General features: G+C 43.6%; 1 protein-coding gene across 19 annotated transcripts in view; it reads right to left on the minus strand.

Moving 5' to 3' along the window:
- Nucleotides 1-25,795, minus strand: part of KIAA0319 — a 61,269-nt gene that overhangs the window by 22,971 nt on the left and 12,503 nt on the right. For 8 of the 19 annotated variants that reach the window (XM_083827202.1, XM_083827216.1, XM_083827203.1 and 5 more), the window contains 10 exons: nucleotides 25,421-25,582; nucleotides 17,605-18,380; nucleotides 11,675-11,858; nucleotides 9,383-9,487; nucleotides 8,638-8,735; nucleotides 8,176-8,263; nucleotides 7,540-7,632; nucleotides 6,570-6,702; nucleotides 2,875-3,103; nucleotides 1,214-1,337 (listed from right to left, as the gene is read on the minus strand). In XM_083827202.1, the coding sequence (XP_083683328.1) occupies nucleotides 1,214-1,337; nucleotides 2,875-3,103; nucleotides 6,570-6,702; nucleotides 7,540-7,632; nucleotides 8,176-8,263; nucleotides 8,638-8,735; nucleotides 9,383-9,487; nucleotides 11,675-11,858; nucleotides 17,605-18,380; nucleotides 25,421-25,469 (1,879 nt within the window). In that variant the 5' untranslated portion in view covers nucleotides 25,470-25,582. Of the gene's footprint in view, nucleotides 1-1,213; nucleotides 1,338-2,874; nucleotides 3,104-6,569; nucleotides 6,703-7,539; nucleotides 7,633-8,175; nucleotides 8,264-8,637; nucleotides 8,736-9,382; nucleotides 9,488-10,641; nucleotides 10,809-11,674; nucleotides 11,859-17,570; nucleotides 18,381-25,420; nucleotides 25,583-25,795 lie in introns of those variants that run through there. The other 11 variants (XR_014580855.1, XM_083827213.1, XM_083827212.1 and 8 more) reach the window with 5 other exon arrangements.

A 25,795-nucleotide genomic window follows, 5' to 3' on the forward strand; every position in this document is an offset into this window, starting at 1 on the left:
TTTCACAGTCACACCTGGTGGCACAGTCACACTTCATGAACTTTACAATCCACTCACTACATTGCATCAGAATGTTCTTATGACAAGAGCGGTGTAGTATTGATCTTGTTCCATCACTGTGACCCTTTCAAACTACCCACATGAATATGGTTCTTTACCTTAAAAGAAGAACTGACACAGGTTTCCTGCTGCTCAGTGTCAGTGCAATGCCACCAACCTAACATCAGTTTCAAGCCTTTGAAAATTTAGTGCAGAAATGTAACCTATTAATCTGTTTTCAACCTTTGCTGTTGTGGCATGGTAAACCATGAACACTACCATTTTTCTGAGTATTTGCTTTCCCTTAGACCTGCCTTCAGCAATAGCTCCTTCCCATTTCCACACTACCACCAATCTAAAAGGCACCACCACATGATGCACTTGTGATTCATGTTCCTGATTTCTCTATTACATGCCCACTATAAAGTTTCCCCAGAAGGGGTCATCTACAAAAAGCTGTAGAATAAGCAGCACCAGGGAGACACCATATTGCTCTATAGTGGAATATGAAACCTTCAGATAGGCAGAAGAGGCCACTTTGGATGTAAGAAGCTACAATAGGCAAACTTATTCCCCCCCCCCCCCCCCCCCCCCCAATTTAAAAAAACGGTAAAAGTTAAAAAAAAAAAAGTCTGATGAGGCCTGGTCCATTTGAGCCTGTTCATCATTCAGCTTCCAAATCTAAACAACCAAGTGAAAGAAGCAGTTTTTGAAAACTACTTGCTTGACTATTTTTTTCCCCCTAGAACACGCAACAAAATTCTAGGTAGAATTCAAACCACACAAGGATTCTTGAAGAACTACAAAACAGTAAGAAAATTGAGTAAAACATTGATTGTTATATTGAACACCTTTGCAAAACAGACTTTGCAAGATATTAAACTGAGAGCTACATTTTAGTTTTCAGAAGTACACTCAAACATCTCTGTGCAGGGTGCCTTACATAATCAGGCTGGTGGAAGCCTTCAGGATCACCATCCGGACTTTCTGCAGTTCTGTTCTATTGTTTGCTTTGATAGAAAATGGAAGTGGAAGAATCCTTGATGCAGGGATACCGGCTGTTCAGACTGCCACCTGAGTGGTGCAATGCAGGGAGATGAGGTATTTGAGGCTGGTGCTAAGGCACCAGGCTGGTCCACCCCGAGGGACCCAGACATGCCTGCAGTCAACTTACCAGGCTGTACTATCAGAGTGACCTCAGCTGTGGAGCGCTGCCTTGCCGAGTCTGTGACAGTCAGCTGAAAAGTATAATCTCCTTCCTGCATTGCAGATAACTGGAGGTACGGAGTCCGCACTCCCTACACAGCGGAGAGGGGGGAGGGTAGAGGAAGAGAGATGGATACAGAAAAGCTCAAAACATCTTAGAGAGCAAATGTGGAGGAAAAACAAAATTTGTTGTAATTCACAATAATAATAATTCATTGCTTGAGCAATCAGTGGAAGCACCTTGTAGACAAAGAGTAGACTTTTAATTTGATGCACAGATGTCATATATCCAATATTGCAGCTGTCTACCAACCCAGAGATCTATATAGAGACAGTAAACCTTGATTTCTTATGTTACTATAATTGCTGCATTATTTCTGGACAACAGTGATTGTAATGAACTTGTAATAAAACCATAGAGAACAGTAATGAATACATGGGAAACTAACTTTCTCAATTAGCAAATTAAACACCAATGAAAGACACTACAAAATGATTTTTTTTAAATCATGACATTGCTTAACATAATATTTATTTATGAAAGACAGTTAAACACAAAAACAAGTCATTAAACACAAAAGCATACCTGACTTGACCCCAGCCAGGAAGGCTTGGGGAAGAAAACACATATTAAACAAGACAACTCGGTCCTCATTATACACTTACGGCAGTAATTATTTGACACACATATAAGCTCACAATAAGACTAGGCCCAGCTATATGTTCTTTTGCTAACAGAATTTGAGGCATATCTTGTGAGAAACAACAAATCACAATTTCCTTCTTCATCAGTTACAACAATCATCTTTTCCAGGGAAGTCTCGTGTGAACTAAATGATATGGAGCAGATCCACCTGGAAACTCTGCTAAGGCGCATTGAAAATAAGAAGGTGATTGGTGACAGCCAACATGGCTTCACTATGGGCAAATCGTACCTGACAAATCTGGTGGCCTTCTACAGTGGGGTTACAGCTTTGGTAGAAAAGGGAAGAGCAACTGACATCATCTAACTGAAAATTGTTATTGACTTGAGTTCTCAGATTTAAAAAAAAAAAATACGATGAAAAAATAAACATGCCACCATAAAAGAGCATAAAATCAGTTGGCCTTCATAGGAAACCCATATTCTAGTGAGCATAAAAAACACCAACCAGTGTGAACTGTGAGAAAGCTGACAGAAGTCTTGTGATCTTTCTTTCAAAAAAAAACAAGTTATTTCTCAGGTGCTACTTTCTCCAGGAAGAGAAACTGTTTAAAGAAGATGCTGATTACCACTACCTTCTCTCAAAAACAGTTTGTGGTATGTCTAGCCTCTCAGAAGATGCAAACCTGTGGAGCAGGCGCCAGGGTCCAAGGTCAGACAGAGTGAACTGAAATTCTTTCCATACCCTCAGGGAACAAACAATAGCAAGACAGACAAATGACAATAAAGCATGAAAGAAAAAAAAAAAAAGAGTGATGATGAGAAGGAATTAGAAGTAATATCTGAAAAAGCTGAATACATCAGAGAGGAACAGCAGTACTCTAGATATTTTAGTACTCCTGAATAGTTACTTTTGTATGTGTTTCTTCATAGAAAGGCAAGGATGAAAGAGCTTTCTAATACTATGTAAGGAGAGATAGACATACCTGCATTGCTACCACCTTGCCTTTGCTTTTGGGACTGAGTGACCACTCATAGCTGACAATTTCATGGTCATCACTGCTCTGGTTTCCATTCAGTGTGATGAAGTTTTGGGGCAAGGTGACTGCCTGATTAGGTCCTGCATTAGCAATAGGTGGGTAATCCACTGGTTTGTTGACAGTCAGAGATGCAATTGTGGAGTTGGCTGCTCCATCTGAATCAATCACTGTGAGCCTACAGCAGGAAAAAACAATATTGGAAATTGTTAGACCAGACTGCTGTCAAGTTATAAGGTCAAAGATTCACATTTTTCTGGTGGTTGAAGAGAGCAAAATCGATACATAAACCAGAGCCGCTGATCTAGATTAGATGAACTTCTGCTTCAGAAAGACAGACTTGAACTAAGGCTGGAAAGAAATTCAGAAGTCTAATTTTCAATGACAGCTTGCAACCTAAAAAAAAAAAAAAAAGCCTAGCTATTCAAGATCCCAGATGAAAACCGTTCCCTGCAATCAACAGCAACTCCATCATTTCAAATAGCCTTTGCTACAAAATCTTCAAAGATTTAGTCACTAAAAACACGGATTTCAGTCACTGGCTATACTCCAACAGCCCCTGTTAATAACTACACCCAGAACTATTCTAAATGTTCAGAAGGTCTGCTTGTCATAGCACAAAAACAGCTTGTAACTTCTTATTTCTTTGTAACATGCTGCTACTAATATTAATGGACTTTATTATCAGCTCTTATTTTGGAAGGAGACCTTAAGTCACAAAACTAAACATAGCACATGGTTTAAACAATCACTACTGCCTTTCAGAAACACAGTGGCAAATTATCTAGAAGTGAGAGACTTGAAAGTGATGATAGACTGACCTCCACAGTGTGGTAACCAACTACATCTCTAATGCACCGCTGTTGCGACTACTGTATACAGCTGAACATATGGAGGGGAATCACTCCTGAAGCCTTTCACAAGTCAGAACAAAACTAGTGCTCCTTAGTCCTGTCATTAGGGAATGCATACTTTTGCAGTGGATGCACAGCCGTGTGTGTCAGGAGTGCTGGATTTTGTTTTCCAACTAATTTTCTGTGAGCTTGAACAGGCTACTTACTCTACTGTTCAAGTACCTCATCCTCTCCTAAAGGAACATGAATATAGGAGGTGATTTCTTAATTCCCTTGTGTGCAGAATACACTTAACAGCACTGCTTGTAAGTGAGCTCCATCCTTTTCAATTGAGGAAACAAAACCTTACTCTCACTTCTGCCACTGTACAGTATGGCACAACTCCAGTAAAGAACAGAGAACGGAAGCTGAAGCAATTTTTGGTGATGTTTATGCAATGAAGCATGTCTCACATACATGTACACTGGTCATCAGCAGGCTTCAACATTCTGCTGATGCTACACTGATAACTGATGTATCCACTTGCAGGCTGTTACCTACTGGCAGCCAAGGCTGGTTCAGAGGAAAGCACACAAGTACAGGACTAGGCTTTAAATTAAGAAATCCAGAAAATGAACCCTGATTTTAATTAAAGCACCCAGAACTGCAAACATTGCTTCTGTTGTCTGGACAAAATCCAGTGGATTTTGCAAGTATTAATTGGAGGAAAACAGCAGCAAAGAAAAGGCTTTTAGGAAAAACAGAATTACTCTTATAAAATCAGCACACCACATCGCCTTGCAAAGATCAGTCTCCCAATACTGTTCTGTCTGCCACCACCACTCGGGGGATGACTTCCACATCCTGACTGCAGTCTCATGTCAGGACATTTGCCAAGTTCTAAGCTGAAAAGAAATAAGAGATGTTCTCTCCCACTTATCGTTGCAGGAAGTGGGAGGTTATTTCATTTCTTATGCAAAACGAGGTGTTACTTTGTGCTGCAAAGCATCATCACACCAGTATCACAAAATCACAGCAAGCACTTCTTAATGAATCTGGTCCCTATATCTCTCTACAGTGCAAAACGAAGGTGAAGAGCATACAGAAGAAAAATGAAGCTCTTTAAGGAGGTAGACATGAGCTCAAAACCAAACAAACATTTAATCATTAAGGTTGGAAAAGACCCAAGATCATCCAGTCCAACCCCTACCACCAACGTCACTCACTAAGCCATGTCCCTAAGCACCAGGTCCAGCGTTTCCTTAAACACCCCCACGGACAGTGACTCCACCACCTCCCTGGGCAACACGTTCCAAGGCCTGACTGCTCTTTCTGAGAAGAAATTTCTCCTAATTTCCAACCTAAACCTCCCCTGGCACAACTGGAGGCTATTCCCACTAGTCCTATCACTAGCTACCTGAGAAGAAGCCGACCCCCAGCTCCCCACAGCTTCCTTTCAGGTAGTTGGAGAGAGCAATAAGGTCTCCCCTGAGCCTCCTCTTCTCCAGACTAAACAACCCCAGTTCCCTCAGCCACTCCTCACAGGACTTCTGTTCCAGACCCTTCACCAGCTTCGTAGCCATTCTATGGAAATGCTCCAGGGCCTCGATGTCCTTCTTGTACTGAGGGGCCCAAAACTGAACACAGTACTCGAGGTGCGGCCTCACCAGAGCAGAGTACAGGGGGACAATCACCTCCCTGGTCCTGCTGGCTACACTATTCCTGATACAGGCCAGGATGCCGTTGGCCTTCTTGGCCACCTGGGCACACTGGTGGTTCGTGTTCACGCAAGCATTGACCGGCACCCCCAGATCCTTTTCCTCTGCACAACTTTCCAGCCACTCTCTCCCAAGCCTGTAGCGCTGCATGGGGTTGTTGTGACCAAAGTGCAGGACCCAGCACTTAGCCATGATGAACCTCATCCCATTGGCCTCTGCCCATCGACCCAACCTGTCCAGGTCCCTCTGCAGGGCCTTCCTATCACCCAACAGATCGACACTCCTCCCCCAAATTGAAGTCATCTGCAAACTCACTGAGGGTGCACTCAATTCCCTCATCCAAATCATCAATAAAGATATTAAAAGAGGATGGGCCCCAACACCAACCCCTGGGGAACACCACTGGTGACCAGTCACCAGCTGGATTTCACTCCGTTCACCGCCACTCTCTGGGCCCAGCCATCCAAGCCAGTTTTTAACCCAGCAAAGAGTGTACCTGCCCAAGCCATGGGCTGTCAACTTCTCTAGGAGAATACTGTGGGAGACTGTGTCAAAGGCCTTGCTGAAGTCTAGGTAGACTACGTCAACAGCCTTTCCCTCATGCACCAGGCAGGTCACCTGGTCATAGAAGGCGATGAGGTTGGTCAGGCAGGACTTGCCTTGCATGAACCTATGCTGGCTGGGCCTGATCCCCCAGTGGTCCCACATACATTGTGTGATTGCATTCAAGATGACCTGTTCCATCACCTTTCCTGGCACCGAGGTCAGGCTGACAAGCCTGTACTTCCCCAGGTCCTCCTTACGACCCTTCTTATAGATGGGCGTCACATTAGCAAGTCTCCAGTCATCCGGGATCTCTCTGGATGACCAAGACCACTGATAGATGATGGAAAACGGCCCAGCAATCACATCTGCCAACTCCCTCAGCATCCTTGGGTAGGTCCCATCTGGCCCCATGGACTTGTGACAGTCCAGGTAGAGTAGCAGGTCTCTAACTGTTTCCACCTGAATCGTGGGGGGGTTTCTTCAGTTCATCTAGCTGACATCAAAGAAAGACTTATAACCTGAAAAGAAAGTATCCATGCAGGCGTACCTGAAAGTGTAGTTTCCAGGAACGAGCTTAGACAAGTGCAAGACAGGTGTGTTAGCAGATGCCTTCTGCTCTCGCAAAGGGCCTTTAATTTCCTCCCAGTGATAACTCACTATCTTCATATCATCTATACTTTCTACATGCATTAAAGAAAAACGTATCAGTATATTGTAACAATGGCTTGTATGAATACTAAAGTCTCTCACGAACTGATCCCTAACTGATGTTTTATAATCACCTTTACAAGCATAATCAAACAAAGTTCATGTACCACAGCTATTGAACCACATATTGTGAGTTACATTACCATACAAAAAAAATAATATATATATATATATATATATATATATATTCTTCACACATACAGATAAAGTTAATCTCAGTCAGATTCACTCCACACGAAAGTAGAATGCCTACATATTCCCATTTGTTTTTTCTTGGTAAATACAAAAATGTAAACCTTCGCTTAATGTCAAAACAAACTCACACATCTCATTGTATCTTACGTGGCAGCTCTCTACAACGAGCCCAGACTGGCACAGAAGCCCATAATAGGGATTCCAGGCAGGACAAGAAAATACTATAAAATTATATGCTGTTTGGATGTAGCAGCTTCTGACACACTGCCCAAGTTGAAGGCTGGATTTTATAGTCTTGACATGCACTTGATTGTGTTTAAATAAATAAATAAAATCAAGCAATCATGTTTTCTGTAGCTAGGAAGAACAACAGAAAGAAAAAACTTCAAACTACAGCTCATTCTAGAACCAATATTACTCAGCCTCATACCATACAAACATTTATCTAATTAACTTTTTCTTTCTGAAAATCATTCATAACTGGACTGAAATTCTCAACATGAATCACAATTCAGGGAACTCCTGTGAGTACAGTGGAAAGGAATTTCATTTGTTACTGATGAACAGTAGTGTTCTAACTGTATATTAAAAATACAGATTGGTCTAGTACATACGACTGCCATCAATGAAGGTGGAAGTTGTAGGCAAAGAAACTTCTTGTACTTTGGGTGAAGCAACAGCAACAGGTGGCTGATTAACTCTGATTGCTGTAAGAAAGACAGGGAAAGCATTGTGAAGACCCAGGCAAAGATAATCCGGTAACTGCAGATCAACAGTCCCCAGTGATCCAAGGCTAGGATTGACAGCTGTGCAGCATCTGCAGTCCTTTTTGGACAAGGGACAGGACAGGTTACTGAAGAGCAGTGCACTTAGGCAACAGTCTTCTGCTGCAGCCACTTCCATCTGGCATGATTTAGGTAGACCTGTGCACTGTAACTTACAGCTACAGCCAGTTCAGTACCTACTTGCTGATCCTAGTTTTAGTGGAGAAGGGGACCACAGAAGGTGTCATGATGCCTTCTCAGGTCTTGCCTCAGGAGGGCACAGGCTAGAGAGCACTTAAATGCAGTAAGCAGGATCCTCAGCTGCACTTGCTTAAAACGGTTTAAAGACAGCAAGACACGAAATACATCTCTGCATGATTGTACTACTAGATGTCTTTGGAAGACAATAACTGACAGACTACTACAAAGACAGGTAATACTACTACTAGCGTTGAAGAAATTAATTATTTTAGCCAACTGATTTACCTGGTTTGACAGTGACATTTACAAAACCTTCTCCAAAGGCATTTTCACCAGAAACCGTCACTTTGAAGGCATAAAGTCCCACTGATAACTGAGACATAAACAGAACAAATCCAGTTACATGATGAAATACACAGATGCAATCTGCATACAATCTCCCAATTGTGCTGTACACGTAGAAAGATCTTGATATAAAAGGAACTCTAGGTTTAAATAAGCACATACATAAAAGGCACTGGCTACTGCCCCAAGGTGAGGAACACTTTGGAATTTTTACTCAATCTCAGAAAATTATGAGAGCACTCTGAAAGAGGCATTTCTGGAAATCTGAAAAAGTTGACACATGCAAGTGAAGACAACTCAGAGTAATCAGAATTCCTCAAATAAAAGTACTCTTCATTACAAGTTAAATCCCTGTGAAAGGACTGAACACACTGCATGGGCCTGAACTTACAGCTCACTTACATGAGACAGCTTCAGTGTCTGGGTGTACCTGTGCTCCATTTCACCACCATAGTCAGCAGGGTGACTGATTAAACTCCACTCATAGTTGTAGGCTGTTTCTAAGACCAATAACATAATGTAAGAATAATCATCTCTGCCTTCAAGATAAGCCCAAGAAGCAAAGAAATTAAGTTCACCTGTCAGGTAAAATGCTATAGCAGGAAACCATGACTGCTATTATTTGAGTCCACAAAATGGAGTGTTATGAATACATGTTAAGCTTCCACAGTGTGTTGTAACTTGGTAAAGTAGCAATGAAGTTAATAGACTTTACAAATAGGTTTAAAAACCAGCTTCACATGTGGTGAATGTTTTACACAGCTACCTGTGAAATACATATTCTTTGCTGCAGCTCAGTAACTGGTAGTTTTAAGGTAAATGTTGTGTTCGGAACCTAGTTCTTCGCATCTCTGCTTAACAACAAGATGCTATAACCTTGGCCATATCATCATGTTTTGGGAGAAATCATGGGCTTTCTATTTGAATCATTTGGCTAATTAGTTCAGGTTCAGAAAATACAAGCCACTCCAAAATCTCTAAAATCCAAAGGAGGAAATGCTCTCTGCAGATGAAGCCACAAAAAAGGTAGAAGGAGGACACTAGATCTTATTCTGAACTGTGAACATTCACATAACTTGGGACTTATCTACATTTACAGGCTGGTAGTGCGTGAGCATCTCCTGTATGGCGAGGCCATTCAACTCACCTGTAGGCGGTGGCGGGACAACAAAGGCATTCAGTTCAACCTCATTTTTGGGTAGCATCACTTGTATGTTATCTCCAGCAGATACAGTAAGCTCTTTTACCATATCTAAGACAGAAAGAGTACATTATGTTTATAAAGATGCAATGGATATAAATTTTGTATCTTCAAGTATTATTTGTAATGGATTAAGTAAAATTCGACAAATGCTCTGCAGTGAATAGGCAAAGATAAATAAGAAAAAAATCCTGATACATAATCAATTAATAATCTGTTATAATCATGACTACAGCTCCTTCACCTTTTACTGAACTATTCAAGACAATTGTTCTTCCACAAATATGAAACAGTATTTCACCTACACTCGTCTGCTTTAGACAGATGAGTTCTGATTTTTCTTGTATATCACAGTTAACATTTCTCTGCATAAAGAATTATGTATTTTTTTAATAATTGGTTGAAAGTACAGGAGTTCAAACATATGCAACAACAAAAGACAAAAAAGAGCCATCAGCACCAGAATAAACTTCATTAAACTTCATTAAGTTAAGTAACATAGTCCATCCTAAAACCAGTGTTATGCCTTTTCTCCACCAACAAGCTTCTATGTTTGTGTGGCACTTGAATAGGCATGTACTAAGTGTCCAGCTCATCGTGTCACTTTTAAAAATTCTGCTAGTGCAGCAGGGTTATTTCCTTGCTAAACTGCACATTCTGTCTACATGTCATCCAGGAACACCCTCACAGTTCTCATCTGTGCAAATTGTTTTCTCTTCCAAAAACGCTGAAGTCTACAAACCCAGACTGAAACATACCAAAGCACAACTTCAAGCAACATTCTCATAGACCTGTTTTTAAAATGTTTTAAATGTGTTCCTGACTACAGGGAGACCACAGAATAAAGGTTCTCCAAAGGTAACACTCACTAGTATCTAAGTGTCTAACTTTTACTAGATGAGCAAGAGACTACTCAGCTGGGGCAGCTGACAGGTGTAAAAAGAGATGAAGCAAAAAGGTTATGCTGACATTACACTTTCTGTCCCTGCTACTTAAATGTGAGGCTCCAGAATTGCTCGTGGAAGTTGCCCTTGACACCAGTGGAGGTTTGTGCTTCTAAAAATCTTTTGACCTCCACATGTGATGAGAACAAAACGGCTAGATGAAGGTTATGAACAAAGGAGGAGGAGGGACTCTCTCCTAGACTGAGACAGTAGGGCTGTGCAAAGCAACTTGAGGAAATCCTTGCACAAAACAGTACTTACAGTGAGATTCATCACAACCTTTCCTTCAGCTGCTTCTTCCAAGCTCTTTTTTGAGTCCTCTTCAGCCTCCTCTTGTGAGGGAGGGGGAGGAGCTGCCTAGTCAGTACTCAATGGTAATGATGATCCATTGTCTTGGAGAGGATCCCTCTTGAAGCTTGTCTCCTCATGTTACATCCTACTGCTATCCTGGCTGGCATGTTGTAGTTTCGCAGAATGTGCTAGGGATGTCCCAAACCAGACTTGCTCTACCAGGAAGCAAAGGGCTTAGCTCTCCATGTCCCTCAGGAGCATAGAACACACATCTGTGATTCCCTGCTTCTTGTGAACCTTCTGACCCTTTGTCAGGGCACATAGAAAGGCAGGAAACTCAGCACGAGAAAGTAGATAGACTAACATATACACAGAATTTAATGTAACTACAGAGGGCAGAGCAATTAAACACATCTTTTTCAAAATAAGAACTTTTCCTCTGTAGCTGGAAATCTGATAAGCCTTCTTCCAGGTTTGAAATTAGAGTAAAATTTTTTTCAGGATGAAGTGGCCAAGTTCTCCTCTATTAAGGGCTGGGCTTCCTCATGTCCCACCTGCTCCGCTTCATGATACCTGACCGCTACACAAGGTGGGAACCCTACTGATGATTTTCTGAGATCAAGCAATATTCTGCACTCACACAAAAACAAAGGAGTGGCTAGAGGAAACTATTGTGTAACTCCAGAAAGTCTTAGGTATTTCTCACCAACAATAAAAAATAACATGTTAAGAAAATGCTCTTAATTTGCTTTTTATTTCACTGCATTTGACTGAGTTATAATTTCCCACTGATGTTAGGCTTGGTCAGAGTTTTTGCTCAGAAAGAACAAGCTAAAGGTTCTGGAGTTTGCAGTGTAGGACTACATGCTTGAAGTGGGATGATGCTGCATTTGGATAAAGAGCTTATACCAACAGGATACAAGCTTGACAGTAGTAAAGCCATCCCCACCTGCTGTCTAACCCGCAGGTACCCCTCAGATCTCCAGCCATGTTGAAATATTACCTGCTTTAGGAGCATTAGCAGGAGTTGGGAACTGCTGCATGGGCTCAGATGGCACAACATTAGTGGGAAGCAGCATGACCCCACCTTCAGTGATGTTCTCTGGGGCCACTGTGGGAGTCTGGGTTTTCTCTGACACACCTGGGGAGAATTCCACTTCATCTGAAAGAAGGGAATGCGTAGGAACCTGCAAAATGAATTATTGAAAGAGCGTCATTTATGACTTGCATTTCACATTTATAGATTTACAGGTATGCTTTTCTTTAAACAGCATGTTGGGTTTGCCTGATTTATGTAGCGTGGTGGTTTCACTCAGCTGGGCAGCTGAGCTCCACCACAACCGCTCTCTCATTCCCCCTTCTCAAATGGAAAGAGGGAGAAAACATGATGGACAGGGTTCAAAGGTTGAGATAAGGACAGGGAGATCGCTCAACGATTAACACAGGCAAAACAGACTCAGAATAGGGACATTAATAAAATTTATTATCTATTGCTAACAAGACAGAGCAGTGAGAAACAAACAAAAAAACCGCCATCTTCTCTCCCATCCGCCTTCTGCTACCTCCTCCCCCTGAGCAGTGCAGGAAAATGGGGACTGGGGGCTGCGGTCAATCCATGAAGCTTCGTCTCCGCTGCTCCCTCACGGTCACTCCCTGCCCCTGCTCCCCGTGGGGTCCCTCCCACGGGATGCCATCCTTCCCAAACTGAGCCTGCGGGGGCTGCCCACAGGCAGCAGCTCTTCAGGAACTGCTCCCACACGGCTCCGTACCATGGGGTCCATCCCCCAGGAGCAAACTGCTCCAGCACGGGTCCCCCACGGGCGGCAGCTCCCCCCAGACCCCCTGCTCCTGCGTGGGCTCCTCTCCACGGGCTGCAGCTCCGGCCCGGGGCCTGCTCCTGCGGGGGCTCTCCATGGGCCGCAGCCTCCTCCAGGCCACATCCACCTGCTCCACCAGGGGCTCCTCCATGGGCTGCAGCGTGGAGATCTGCTCCATGGGACCCATGGGCTGCAGGGGGACAGCCTGCTCCACCAGGGGCCTCTCCACAGGCCGCAGGGGAACTGCTGCTGCCTGCCTGGAGCACCTCCTGCCCTCCTGCTGCACTGACCTTGGGGTCTGTGGGGCTGGTGCTCACTCCTCACTCTCCCAGCTGCTGTTGTGCAGCAGGTTTTTTTCTCTTTCTTAAGTCTGCTCTCACAAAGGTCCAATCAGCATCGCTGTGGACAGCAACAGGTCCCTTTTGAAACCATCTGAAACTGGCCCTTATCTAACATGGGGCAGAGTCTGGATTCTTCTCATAGAAGCCACCCCCGCAGCCCCCCCGCTACCAAAATCTTGCCACATAAACTCAATATGTGCAATCAGGAAGTTTTATTCATATGCAGAGTATCTACCAAATAACTTTTTTCTATCAGGCCATGCATGAAACACTATTCTTTTTCCAAGTTTCATATTCAGAACAATTGTCAAAATAATAAAGTGGTAACAGAGTAGTAGGGCAGATCTAGATGTAGTCATAATCCTTTAAAAGCCAATAATCATTGCAGACTCTATCACTGTTCTCTCCATGTGCACACACACAACAGGACCCTTGCCTCTCCTACTACATCTGCTCAGTCCAGGATTCACTCATGTTTTTTTCTTTCCTCACTACTAATAAAGTGCCCTGAATCTTTCTGCTTCAAGCAACAAGCAGTAGTGTTCTTTTCACCAGCCACCTTGTAACTGAGAACCGCAGTAAAGGACAGAGCAAGTTATTCAGGAATATTCAGGAATAACCCACCGTTGTGTTATCCTGGCCCAACACCTCCTCCTTCTGTCTCTCAGGCCCTATTACCTTTCAGAACCAGTCTGAACAGGCCAATCATTCTTTCTTTCCTTCTCCTCCCAAGACTCATTTCTGACCAAATATCTGTGCAGCTGGGTCAGTAACAGCTGTGTCAGGGACTGCAGCTTCCCTCAGGCAGTACCTTCAGCACGCTAACCCTGGGCCCTCGGCAGAAATCTCATCCTGGACATTATCACCCAGAAGGAGAATCCCAAGCCCCTCCTGCCTTATGCCTTGATGAAAAGACAAGCTGCCTTTATGCATGCACTCCATCCCATGTCTTCAAAGATTTTCTTCACCATGCTTTGACAAAGCAAAGGGTTCCTTTGTCTTCCAAACTCAATAGAAATCTACTGTTCTGAGCATCCTTTCGCTTTCCTCCTCTCCTGACCCTTTGCCAGCCTATCAGCTGAGAAGCAGCCATCCAGGCTTTGCAGGACAGACAGGGCAAGATCATACCTTTCCTGAGACACTCTTCTGCAATGGCACCAACCACCTCTTCGCTCCTCAAGCCTAGGCAAGGCTCTGCAGTCAAAAAGGTGTTCTGTGGCACTGTTGCAGCCAAAAAGCTTAAGACTGAGAACATTAGCAGTCAGCAGATAAGTGGACTGGGGCAATATCAGAAATTGATCTCTCTAATCTCTCAAGCAGAAGGTATTACTGAGAGCAATGCTGGACCAGACGTGGTTTGAAAAATGAAAGGAAAATGAAAGAAGAGAAGGACTTCTTGGGGTGGGGGGGGGGGAGGGTTGGGCGACATCACTTCAAGGAGTTGCAGCATTGCAGATTTCTGTTTTGGGCACCCTGACAGTGACTCTGTACAGATTTCTAAATGTATTCGTGTTACTGAGCTTTTACAGCCCATGGAAAAGCCCACAGTGGAGCTAAGGAAACATGTTAGTAGGAAGAAGCAGTGGCAGAAAAGAGCAAAGAAACAATAAGCCACAAAAGGAAAATGCTATGCACTGAGCTCAACCTCCTGTGCTGCTGGTCACCTCACCAAAGGGACTGGAGTGTAACATTTAGCAAAAAGAAGGGGACTGGAGACTATGAAGGGGAGAGGTGTCTGGACAGCAGTTGAGCCTAGGAAAGGCCAGGGAACGGTGTTTGCCATAACTGTTTGCCATCTTAGTTTTTCTACAGATGTCTGAATTCAAAGGCGAAACTTGGGAATTCAACTTGGGAATTCAAACTTGGGAAACAAGGGCTGCTTGGGCTTTGGCAGTTTCTCAAAACCTTCTACTTCTCCAGCTCCTTAACATTTTTAACATTTCTCTATGTTAACTGAAAACCCTTAAGAGTCATTTCACAAACAGCTTCCCAGTGATATCCTATCAAGCCTCTACAAATCTGCTAACAGAGCACTGCCAGACCACCTTCCAACTACAGATCTTATCACAGAATGGCCGAGGTTGGAAGGGACCTCTGAATACCATTTAGTCCAGCCCCCCTGCCGAGCAGGATCACCTAGAGCACATTGCGCAGGATGGCATCCAGATGGGTTCTGAATATCTCCAGAGAAGGAGACTCCACAACCTCTCTGGGCAACCTGTTCCTGTGCTCTATCACCCTCACAGGAAAGAAGTGCCCCCTCAAATTCATCCGGAACCTCCCGTGCTTCAGTCTTTGCCCATTGCCTCTTGTCCACTTGCTAGGCACAACTGAAAAGAGACTGGCTCCATCCTCTCGACACCCTCCCCTCAGATATTTATATGCATTGATGAGGTCTCCCCTCAGTCTTCTCTTTTCCAGGCTAAACAGGCCCAGTTCTCTCAGCCTGTCCTCATACGACAGGTGCTCCATACTCCAGTCCTCTCATCAACTTCATAGCCCTCCTCTGGACTCGCTCCAGTAGCTCCATGTCCCTCTTGTACAGGGGAGCCCAGAACTGGACACAGTACTCCAGGTGTGGCCTCACCAGGGCTGTGTAGGGGGGAGGATCACCTCCCTTGACCTGCTGGCAACACTCTTACAAATGCAGCCCAGGATACCGTTGGCCTTCTTGGCCGCAAGGCACATTGCTGACTCGTGGTCAGCCTGCTGTCCACCAGGACTCCCAGGTCCCTCTCTGCAGAGCTGCTCTCCAGCAGGTCAGCCCCCAGCCTGTACTGGTGCTTGGGGTTATTCCTCCCTAGGTGCAGGACCCTGCACTTGCCCTTGTTGAACTTCCTGTTGAACTTTTCATTTTAAGCTCCTGTTCACATAGGCAGTACTTGAAGAAAAAGCAAAGCCTTTCTATCCTAGCTGGGATGGCAAAAATCAGAAAAGAAATTTACCAAGAAGGCTGGGCCATGCTATCTTCTGCAGCACAGGCTATCTTCAGTTTAGAGGAGGTGATCCCACAACAGGCTCTCCTGAAGCCTACTGGGCTGTGACCTTTCTTTTTGACTTACTACCTCACCTCTCAAGAGCCCAAACTCCACCACCACACGGCCATGCCCCTGACCAATCCCTCTGCCTGCAAGGCTGAGGTAAGCAGAGGCCCTCTCCCTGTTGGCTCCTCCATCACCTCTGTACAGAAGTTATCATCAGTGTATTCCAGGAGCTTCCTACGTTGTGTCCTGCTCCCTTGCTCTCCCAGCTACCCAGACATTGAGGTTGCTCAAGTCCCCCATTACGGCCAGGGGCTGTGATTATGAGGCTCCTTCCAACTGTGTGAAGGAAGTCTCATCTGCTTCTTTCTGACCAGGCAGTCTGGAAGAGACATAACAGTCCTGACCCACAGACTCCTGACTACCTCATTGCCATCCCTAGGCAGAGCTCCTCATGCCTCTCTCTAGCACCTGCTGGTAGGCTGCATTGCCTTCCCTGATCATGAGCCAGCTGCAGCAAAACCACAAATCACCATTTGATCAAGAACAGCTGACAAGAACTCTTGAGAAGCTCTTAGAGGTTCCAGTCTCAGCTAGATGTCCTCTACCAGCTGCAGCAGCCCCTCTCATGTTCCTCACAGCACTCCCAGAGCCCTCCCAAGAATCACAGGATATCTAGATCTCAGAGCAGAGTCCAGAAACTGCTGCACCTCTAGGCTGTGATGGCATCCAGCTGTTCTCCATGCATACGCTTCTGCCATTTCGGTCATACCCTCCAAGAACCTCAGATATCATGGATTTCAAGCAACTTTCTTGTTTTGATGTCTTTTTCTTCCCTACAACAATGGCAATAAATTGTCATTTTTACAGCAAGAGAGGCAGCTGTTCGTTACAAAGCCTGATGGAATTTAAGGCAATCACGACAACACCACTTAATTTGTACTTTTTCCCCTCAGTTTTGGGGGTGAGTCAAACCCAGAAGATGATGGCTTTACAGCCTGTTTCAACTTTCGCACTGATCCCACCCTGTTCTGAAGGAGACAAAGACCCTTTAGAACTGATCTAACCCACTGGCATAAATAGAGAACAAGTGCATATCTTAGGTATCTAAATTAGGTTTTAAGTACTTAACAGATATTTAACTTGGATTCTTTTTTTTTTTGTTGTTTTGTTTCTTATTGCCAGAGTCAAGGAAAGGATTCTGAGAACAAAAACTTACCCAATTTATCCCACTGTACGTTGTGGTCCAAAAAAAACAGTGTTCCTTCCCTTAAGTACCTTGCCTCTCACATTTTAAAAGCATTATCAAAGTTATTTATTCAGCACTATTACATCTATAACACCACCAGGCATTTAGTAACATGAAACCTATAGAACATGCTTAATTTTATTGATAGAAGAACTTATGCTTACCGGTCTTGCTCTTTGGATGCTGGTGGGCACTACTATTGCTGAACTTACTACTTGGATTTGGATCAGCAAGTGTCAAAAGGCAGAATATCAAAACATTTCTATTAAGACAGGTCCAAGCCTACTGTTCTGAGTAATTCCAAGGAAACCCCACAGTATCCTAGAAGCAGCTCTGCTCCTTATCATGACAGAGAAGTGTCCGTCAGCGATTCATGTGCCTATTAAGGCAACCCCTTCCCCTTCAGTCTTTTCTACACTATAACAGGACTGTAAGTCATTTGAATTTTATGATTACATTATAAAACAATAATCTAATTTGATTCATCAAAACAATAGCAAAGTGGCCTCACCATACTCTGCCTGCTTCTTGAGGGGCACACGTACCTCTTCTTGCAAAGCATCATCAGGTTGTGCAAGCAGCTGAACAGTTGCTCTGCTTCCAGATGTCTTCCCAGGTAACGGTGTAATCTCTGTGAGAGAAGACAACCTCTCTATATAGTGCTGTTCACTAACAGAGCTCACTTCAGAGTTGTTTTTATTCAGAAGGCCTTCCACTTTTACAGCTTCCTCTTCCTTTTCAGCAAAGTCTTCCTGGTTATCTCCATCATCAACCACTGAAGAGTTGAAGCCATTTTCACCTGCCACCATCAGGCCCCAGTCAGCATAATCCGTGCTCTCCTTCTGTTTGTGTTTGATGCTCACCTGGAAGGGGTCCTGCTCCAAGTCCTTATAGTCATCTATGTATTCAGGTATCTCCTCAAGGCTGAGATCTTTGCCAAGCAAAGACAGCTCCTTCAGGCTACTCACTTCCTCAGATGGCTCATTCTGGCGTCCCACAGAGTGGACCATGCTTGGGATCGCCTGTCCAAATCCCAGTAGCGAGGCTGGCCTCTGAGAAGGCCTCAGCACAAAGATTAGATAGGACTTTACCGTTTCAATTTTTTTAGGTTCACAGTTCTCTTTGTGTTGGCAGTTCACAATGTAACAGCGCCGTTCAAACATCCAGGACAAGTCACAACCTGAGAGGTCACAGCACGCTGTGATGCAGTCAGACACCGACGTAGCATGAGGAACTCGCATAATTTTAGCGGTCTCTAAGTTGGGAGATATTACTGCACCTGCGTACGTGGCTCCTTCTCTGCACTGCTCACAATAGGAACCTGAAACAATAAAACCAGCATGAGGTACAATACTACAACCAAACCATAATATTGCTTTTTATGTCCAAAAACGGCTTATGACAGGAGACAAGACAGGCAGTACCCAGCTTAAACAAACTCATTTAACTAACATCACCACTACTTTTCTTTCAGTATGTCCATTTGCAGCAGTATTTGTACTTAGGATTTTTCAGTGTAGGATCTCTATTTTATCAAGTATTTTGTATTTGGAGCAAGCCAATAAAAATGCCAGCATGAAGAGACCAAAGTCATCTGTGGATACTTAAAAACAAGAACAGAGCAGGGAATGGAAAAAAGAAATGAGGTACTACGATACTCCCTGTAACACAGGGAGAAAAAATAAATCAAAAAACAAAAACAAGAAGCAGTAACATCTCATTGTTCTTCCTTTTGAGTGAGAAGGCAGCTAAGATCTACACTTGAGAAACATCTATCATCTCACTCAAACTTCGCAAAAGGTCTCTCTCACCAACGTAAATGCTGGATAATAAAACCTCCAGGGGCAGGGAGGGGAATCGAATTCTCAAAATTTTGCTGCTTTAACCATTCATGTGAAATCCCAAGAGCTTGTTCCAGTGCTGAGAATCTTTATACCTTCACTGCAAAGGAAGGAATCTTTCAGTATGACATCCAAATTATTTTCATAGCACAGAGATTACAAGTGCAAAATACTTAAATCAAATATGAATTGACAAAACGTACATCTCAATCAATATCTGACATTTTTTTCCATGTGTTATGACTGCTGTTCAAAATTCCTCTCCAAAATGCAACTTTAATCTGGTCATGCTTCAAAAAAATGTTTAATAAAACCAACACATTCTTCTCAACATGGTTTTCAACCAGGCTTGCTATCTCAGCCAGTGAAAACATGATGCCACCGCTGTGGAGCTAACACAGCAATGGAAAACAGAGTTTGATTTGCCTGCCTTGCATGTCATTAACAAAGCTGTCAGCTGACTACTGGTGGCAGAAAACTTTTTTAATGATAGTATAGGGCACATAAAAAAAGACAGTTTAATGGATTACAGCTCCTAGGAGATTCAGCAACTCTCCTTCACATGCAAGCATACCCAACAACCACACCACAGCTAACCCACTCCTGGGCTGAACTGCAGTACACTCCTCACAACACACTGCCTGTGTCCAGCTACTGGACTACCTGGGGAGCATCATACTGCCTGGGATGAACGCACAGCTTGCAAGACAGATTAATTGCAATGCAAAACACTCACAGGACCACAGACTATTCCAACTGACCTATCACCCTGAAGGACAAGCTGACAGGACAGCCTGCCATTCAACCACTTACTTCTCTCCAATCCACTCAAACAACATAGCAGAAAAGATAGAGAGGGCAAGATTTTATGACGGTTTTGCAGAGCTAGCTATTTGGGATGAGGGAGCTGGCTATTGCGGATTTTTTTATTTTTTATTTTTTTGTAAGTTCACTTGCTTGCAATTAGGTATAGCTGAATAGGAAGCTGACAAAAAGGATAAACAGCTTCAAGTACCATTTTTCTGACTCTAGCTACTCCTTCACACAGCTGGGAGGCTGATTAGTCTTCTACTTTTCAGATTCAGTGAGAAATCTACTCAAGCAAACAGGAACTTTTAACAACCTAGCCTAACAAACAGACATGAAGCATCTTTACCTGCACCCTGAAGATGCATCAGTTGTGCACTTTTTCTTACACATGCCATAAAGCTATTTCTTCCACATTTCCCTTCACCTCCAAGAACACAAAACCCTGGCAAAGACTGTGAGCTGCCATCACAAATTATTCCTTTAAGTTGACGGGGCACCCAGAAGAGCTCTGGGTTAAAATGCTGGAGTGCCTCCCAGCATGCCGAGGTGCCTCTGTAGTGCCTGTACGCTAGCGCATACCGTATGGGGAATAAACAAGAGGAATAAAGAGATCTGCACACAGCAGCAGGGCTATGATCTTATTGGGATCACAGAGATGTGGGGGGACAGCTGCTACAGCTAGAATATTGCAGTGGAGGCTCTTTAGGAAGGACAGTCTAGGAAAACAAGGAGGGGGTGTTGCCCTTAATGTAAGTGAGCAGCTGCAGTGTGCGGAGCTCTGCCTGGGGATGGATGGAGAGCTGACTGAGAGCTTGTGGGTTAGCATTAAATAGAGGACTGGGAAAAGTGACCTCACAGCAGTATGGCTGCTACACACCACCTGACCAGAAAGAAATCCACTGGGTAACGTTTTAATCCCTTCCCTTCTTTACCTCATCATTGAAGGAGAAAGTGACTAACCAATTAAAAGAAATTTGAAAGTTTAATTATTTTTTTGTTCAGAAAAGACTGACCAGAAATTCTTAGAGACAAGACTCACCAACTGGAATAATCCAAACTCTAGCCTTGGGCCAGACTTACATCCTCACTCAGCCTGATGTCAAGCAAAGCTTCAAATCTCATTCTGCCACTTTCAGATTTATACACCAACTATGATATTGCAGCCAGCCTCCCACAAAATTTATGGTGTTTCATTATCTGTAGAGAGAAGCATGTCCACAACACTCCTAAGAAAATGCATGACTTTGAACCTAAATCTCCCAGCCAAGTGTCCTAGACACAGACCTTAGCCATCCCCTTCTTCTCATAAACAAAATGTCAGATAGCCTTTGTTTCATCCTGATGAGAAATGGAAAAAACGTTATGATACATGATTTCTATACAACGGGAAAATTATTTCCCAGCCAGCTCTAAATTAACTGTAATCCAAATATGAAAGTAATCAGTTTCACCTCTTGCTTCAGCTAGAGCTATACCTAACTGAGATAAATTCTAGCAGTAACTGGGCAAAAGTGGATGAATAAAGGGAGGTTAGATCAGCCTGACACTAGGTGTGTCTATTAATTTTTATTAATAGAAAAAATAGAAAATATTTTAGATTAATAGATTTAGATTAATAGAAAAGTTTTCAGATGGGAAATACAAGATCTACTTCTACTGAACTTCATCTTAACTCTAATATCACACTCCCCTTCCTCTCACTCACAATATCCAGTCTGCAAAGGGCTCAAGTAAAATGTAGCTTGCCATTTCTTATTTAGAGTATTTTCTGAAAGTGACACATGAAATGTCACATAGTGACATTTGCATCTGCTAAAACACTCCCGTAACAGATAGCAAGGCAATACTGTCCTTTTTTCCTTCAGTCAGCTAGACTCAGAAATTAAAGCACTCTTCTATTCTGAACGGTACTTGCCAAAAAAGCACCATGTAATTTGCTTTATTATTTCTGAAGTATGCATTCAGGTTACCACCAAAAAGAATGCTTCCCTTCTTTATGACCCCTGAAAGCCTTCTGGTGCCCGGACTGTCAGTAGCCTACAAGTTCTGCAAGCGTCACATGCCTGCAGTAGGACAGTACTGACACGTCCACAGACCTAGTTAGGCCAGTTGGTTACCTTGCCCACCCCTCAAAAAACAAACAAATAAAACAGCAAACCAAACTAAAAACTAGTCACACTATGGAATATAGCTTCATTTTAAAGGGATTCCTTCCTTTAGTGAAGAAACACTAACATCCTTCTTCAAGCTGCACGCCACCACTCTCATCTCCTGCTTACACGAGCCCTCTGATGTCAAGAGCTCTGAAGGAGCCCAGCTGGTCCTCCATCACAGCAGGCAGGAGACCATCCCTTGGCTGGGCAAGGGGACGAACTACAAAACCTAATGGAGGCTCTCTGCTCTCTTAGGCAGGTTCAGAAAAACCTAACACTTTGTCCTGGTTTCAGCTGACTTCATTTTCTCCACAGTGGCTGGTGCATGCCACATTTTGGATTTAGGAGAAGAATAACATTGATAACACGCTGGCGGTTCAGTTGTTGCAGAGCAGTGCTTACACTAAGCCAAAGACTTCCCAGTTTCTCATACTGCCCTGCCAGTGAGAAGGCTGGGGGTGCACAAGTAGCTGGGAGGGGACACAGACTGTCTTGGCCTCAACCCACAAGTTCTCACACTTTCACCTTTCTGACTCTCTTCTCCACCCACCTACGGAGAATGAGCAAGCAGCTCTGTGGTACTTACCTGCCTGCTGGGGTTAAACCACAACCAAGAGGCATGGTGCACTAAAATCTGTATGACACTAATACCTATTGCCACACGCAGCTTAAGTCTCCCAAGAAGCATTAGTCAAGGTCACTGGTATGTATCAGGATTCATTAGGTGATCTGCCTACTGTTCTAGTTTTGTTTTTCATCAAAACCAAACCGGACATTAGCCAAAAACCATCACAAACAAAATAAACAAATAAATGCCATCTAAATAAGAGAGCCCCCCCTGCTCGTGCAGGGACACCTAGCACAGGTTGCCCAGGACCGTGTTCAGATGGCTTTTGAAGACCTCCAAGGAGGGAGACTATCTCTCTGGGCAACCTGAGCCATCGTCCATACAATGGTTCCTGATATTCAGACAGAGAGCCTCCCATGTTCCAGGTTGTACCAATTGCCTCTTGTCCTGGCACTGGGCACCACTAAGAAGTACTGGTTCTGTCCTTTTTGCACCCTCCTTTCAGGTATTTGCATTGATAAGATAGCCCTGAGCCTTCTCTTTTCTAGGCTGAACAGTCTCAGCTCTCTCAGCCTTTCCTTGTAGGAGAGATGCTCCACCTTCACCATCTTTGTGGCCCTTCATTGGGCTTTCTCCAGTATTTCCACATCTCTTGTATTGAGTAGACCACATTAATTCCTTTTGACAAACTGAAGTGTATTATTCAATATCTCTCTGAACATATTCACTAATAAGCCTGTTTCTCTGTTCTTTCTCAAGGATGCAATGTTAAACCTTTCTTCTATTAAATCTGCCTTCTTGTTATCTGAGTTAAAATGAATGGTAAAAAAATACTTGGTATAAAAAAAATGGAACAGATGGATGTCTTAAAAGATTCCTCTTTTCTTCCTGCATTTCTCCTTCCACCTGCTCCTCTTATTTATTTTAGGGGAAAGAAAAAGTCTTCAGAGGCACAAGCTCATGTGCAGAAAAAAACTGCAGAACAAACATCTAGCAGGTTCTTAAGCCTGAGACAACTCACATTTGAGATTGCACACAAAAAGAAGTCCCTTTGATGTAACAAAGGTGAGCATCTACTGACAAATTTCAGCAAACATATCCTGGAAATCAGTGAGTACGTTCCAGTTCAGAGTTGATCTTAATTGGAGGGAAAATGCCAGCAAATTATTGAGATGTAAATAAATGGAGGGAGGATACTACAATATTAGCCTTTAAACACTGTGTGCTTGTAGCTGATAAAGGGAGAAGCTTAGAATACAGCCAGCAGTCTGAGTGTAATGGTCTTGGTCTCAGATAAATCAAGAGAAGGCAGCAAAATTGCAACTAAAGAATGAGAACAATGCTTTCCATGTGCACAAGGAGGATATGCTAACAATTAACATTTTTGAAAGCCTAAAACTGTGACATTCTTAACAGCCAGAATTCAGCATTTACTGCACATTACCACCTTCTACTGAAGGTTGTGCGTGGGGTGGGATTTTTGTTGTTGGGTTGGTGTTTGTTTTTTTTTCTCCCCTCCTCCTCAAGATACTGGCATGGACACTACAGCAGATATTCAGTATCTCACAGTAGTTTTATTTTTTATTTTATTTACAAAGGATATACTTACTGTTTAGTACAAACGAACAAAAAAACCTACTCAGTTCCATGTTCTGCTAAAAAACTTGGCAGGGTAAGATCCTCAGGGCAACCCTAATGACTACTCCAAAACAACTACCAGCATACCTGTAGTTAATGTAGTTAATGCCTATCCCCCAACCCACCATTTCCAAATTCAACAATCAATTTAAGCCTAAGCACATACGCAAGGCTCAGCCTCATTAAAGAGCCAATTCTTTTTATATTACAGGATAGGTAAGCCAGATACCTGAATAATATTTTCTTAATTCCTGCTAGTATAGATACTGCTTTGTGGCCCTCCTTTGGGCATGTTTTAAGAGGTCCACGCCCTTCTTGTGCTGGGGGCCCCAGAGCTGAACACAGTACATGGGGTCTCAGGAGAGCAGAGCAGAGGGGAAGAATCACCTCCCTTCACGTGCTAGATACACTTCTTTTGATGCAGCCCAGGATATGGTTGGTTTTCCAGGCTGCAAGTGCACTTTACCAGCTCGCGTTGAGCTTCTCATCAGCCAGCACCCCCAGGTCCTTCTCAGGGCTGCTCTCAAACCACTCATCATTCAGCCTCTATTCACGTTTGGGATTGCACCAACCCAGGTGCAGGACACTTGGCTCTGTTGAACTTTGTGAGATTCACTTGGGTCCACCTCTCAAGCCTGTCAGTGTCCCTCTTTATGGTCTCCCTTCCCTCCAGTGTGTCAACTGCACAACTCAGCCTGGTGTTGTCCATGAACCTGCTGAGGGTGCACTGTCCACGTCACGAACAAAGATGTTAAGCAATACTGGTCCCAATACAAACCCCTGTGGGACACCACTCACCACTGGTCTTCACCTGGACATCATGTCAATCATTCTTCATCTGATTATGGAAGTAATTTCTGTATTTCTGTGGCTGAAGCAGAAACCTATGTGACTTTCTTGTGGTCTTTAAAAGGAAATACATGGCTGAAGAGGGAATGAAGAGGTGGAAAATGTGAGCAAAGGCATCTCTGCTTCTCACATGTCAACCATCCTATGATACTTCAGAGCAAAAAAGGCAGCTTAGTCCACAAATAATTCATTGATGCTAAACTGCTGTCCTGCAAGAGAAAGAGAAGGAAAACCCCTCTTCCTCTATTCCCTCTTGCCCCATACATCTCCTCTGAAACAGCCACATTGAAATTGTCTCCAAACAGCCACTCAAAAAAAATGCATTGCTCCTTTGCAACTAACTGCCACTTATGAAGCTGTACCTTATGAGAACTCACAGAGGAGCCACAAGATTTCCCAGCTCTTGTTTTATTCATATTTCATTCACTCCAGCATTCACACTCCAGGAGCATTTGCTTCACTCACTCTGCATGACTCAGATACACAAGAAGTCAACTCCTACCTGTTATTGCCCATAGTAACAGGCAGAGAACACCAAGTCCAAATGCCATGCTGCACCCAGAGGGCAGTGACAACTGCTTTTCCAACCAGCTGCGTGGAAATTATAGGACTTGATGTCGGTTTCCTCTAATATTGTTTAATACCCTGCTGTGGCCATGAAGCACTGCAACAGACAGCACAGGAAGAAACAGGTCAGATGTGAGCATCAATTAGAATGTCACAGTAAAAGCAAACAGACAGGTTAAACACAGGCTTCATTATTACTTCCTGACTTGACTGATGACATAGTAGATTAGGCAAGGTGAAGATGCAGAACAAATTACCTACCTGGAAGTCTCATTCTCTGGAGATACAGAAATGTTTGAGACAGATTGGT

This window comes from Anser anser (genome assembly GCF_964211835.1).
Source record: "Anser anser genome assembly, chromosome: 2".
NCBI classification, from domain to species: Eukaryota; Metazoa; Chordata; class Aves; order Anseriformes; family Anatidae; genus Anser; species Anser anser.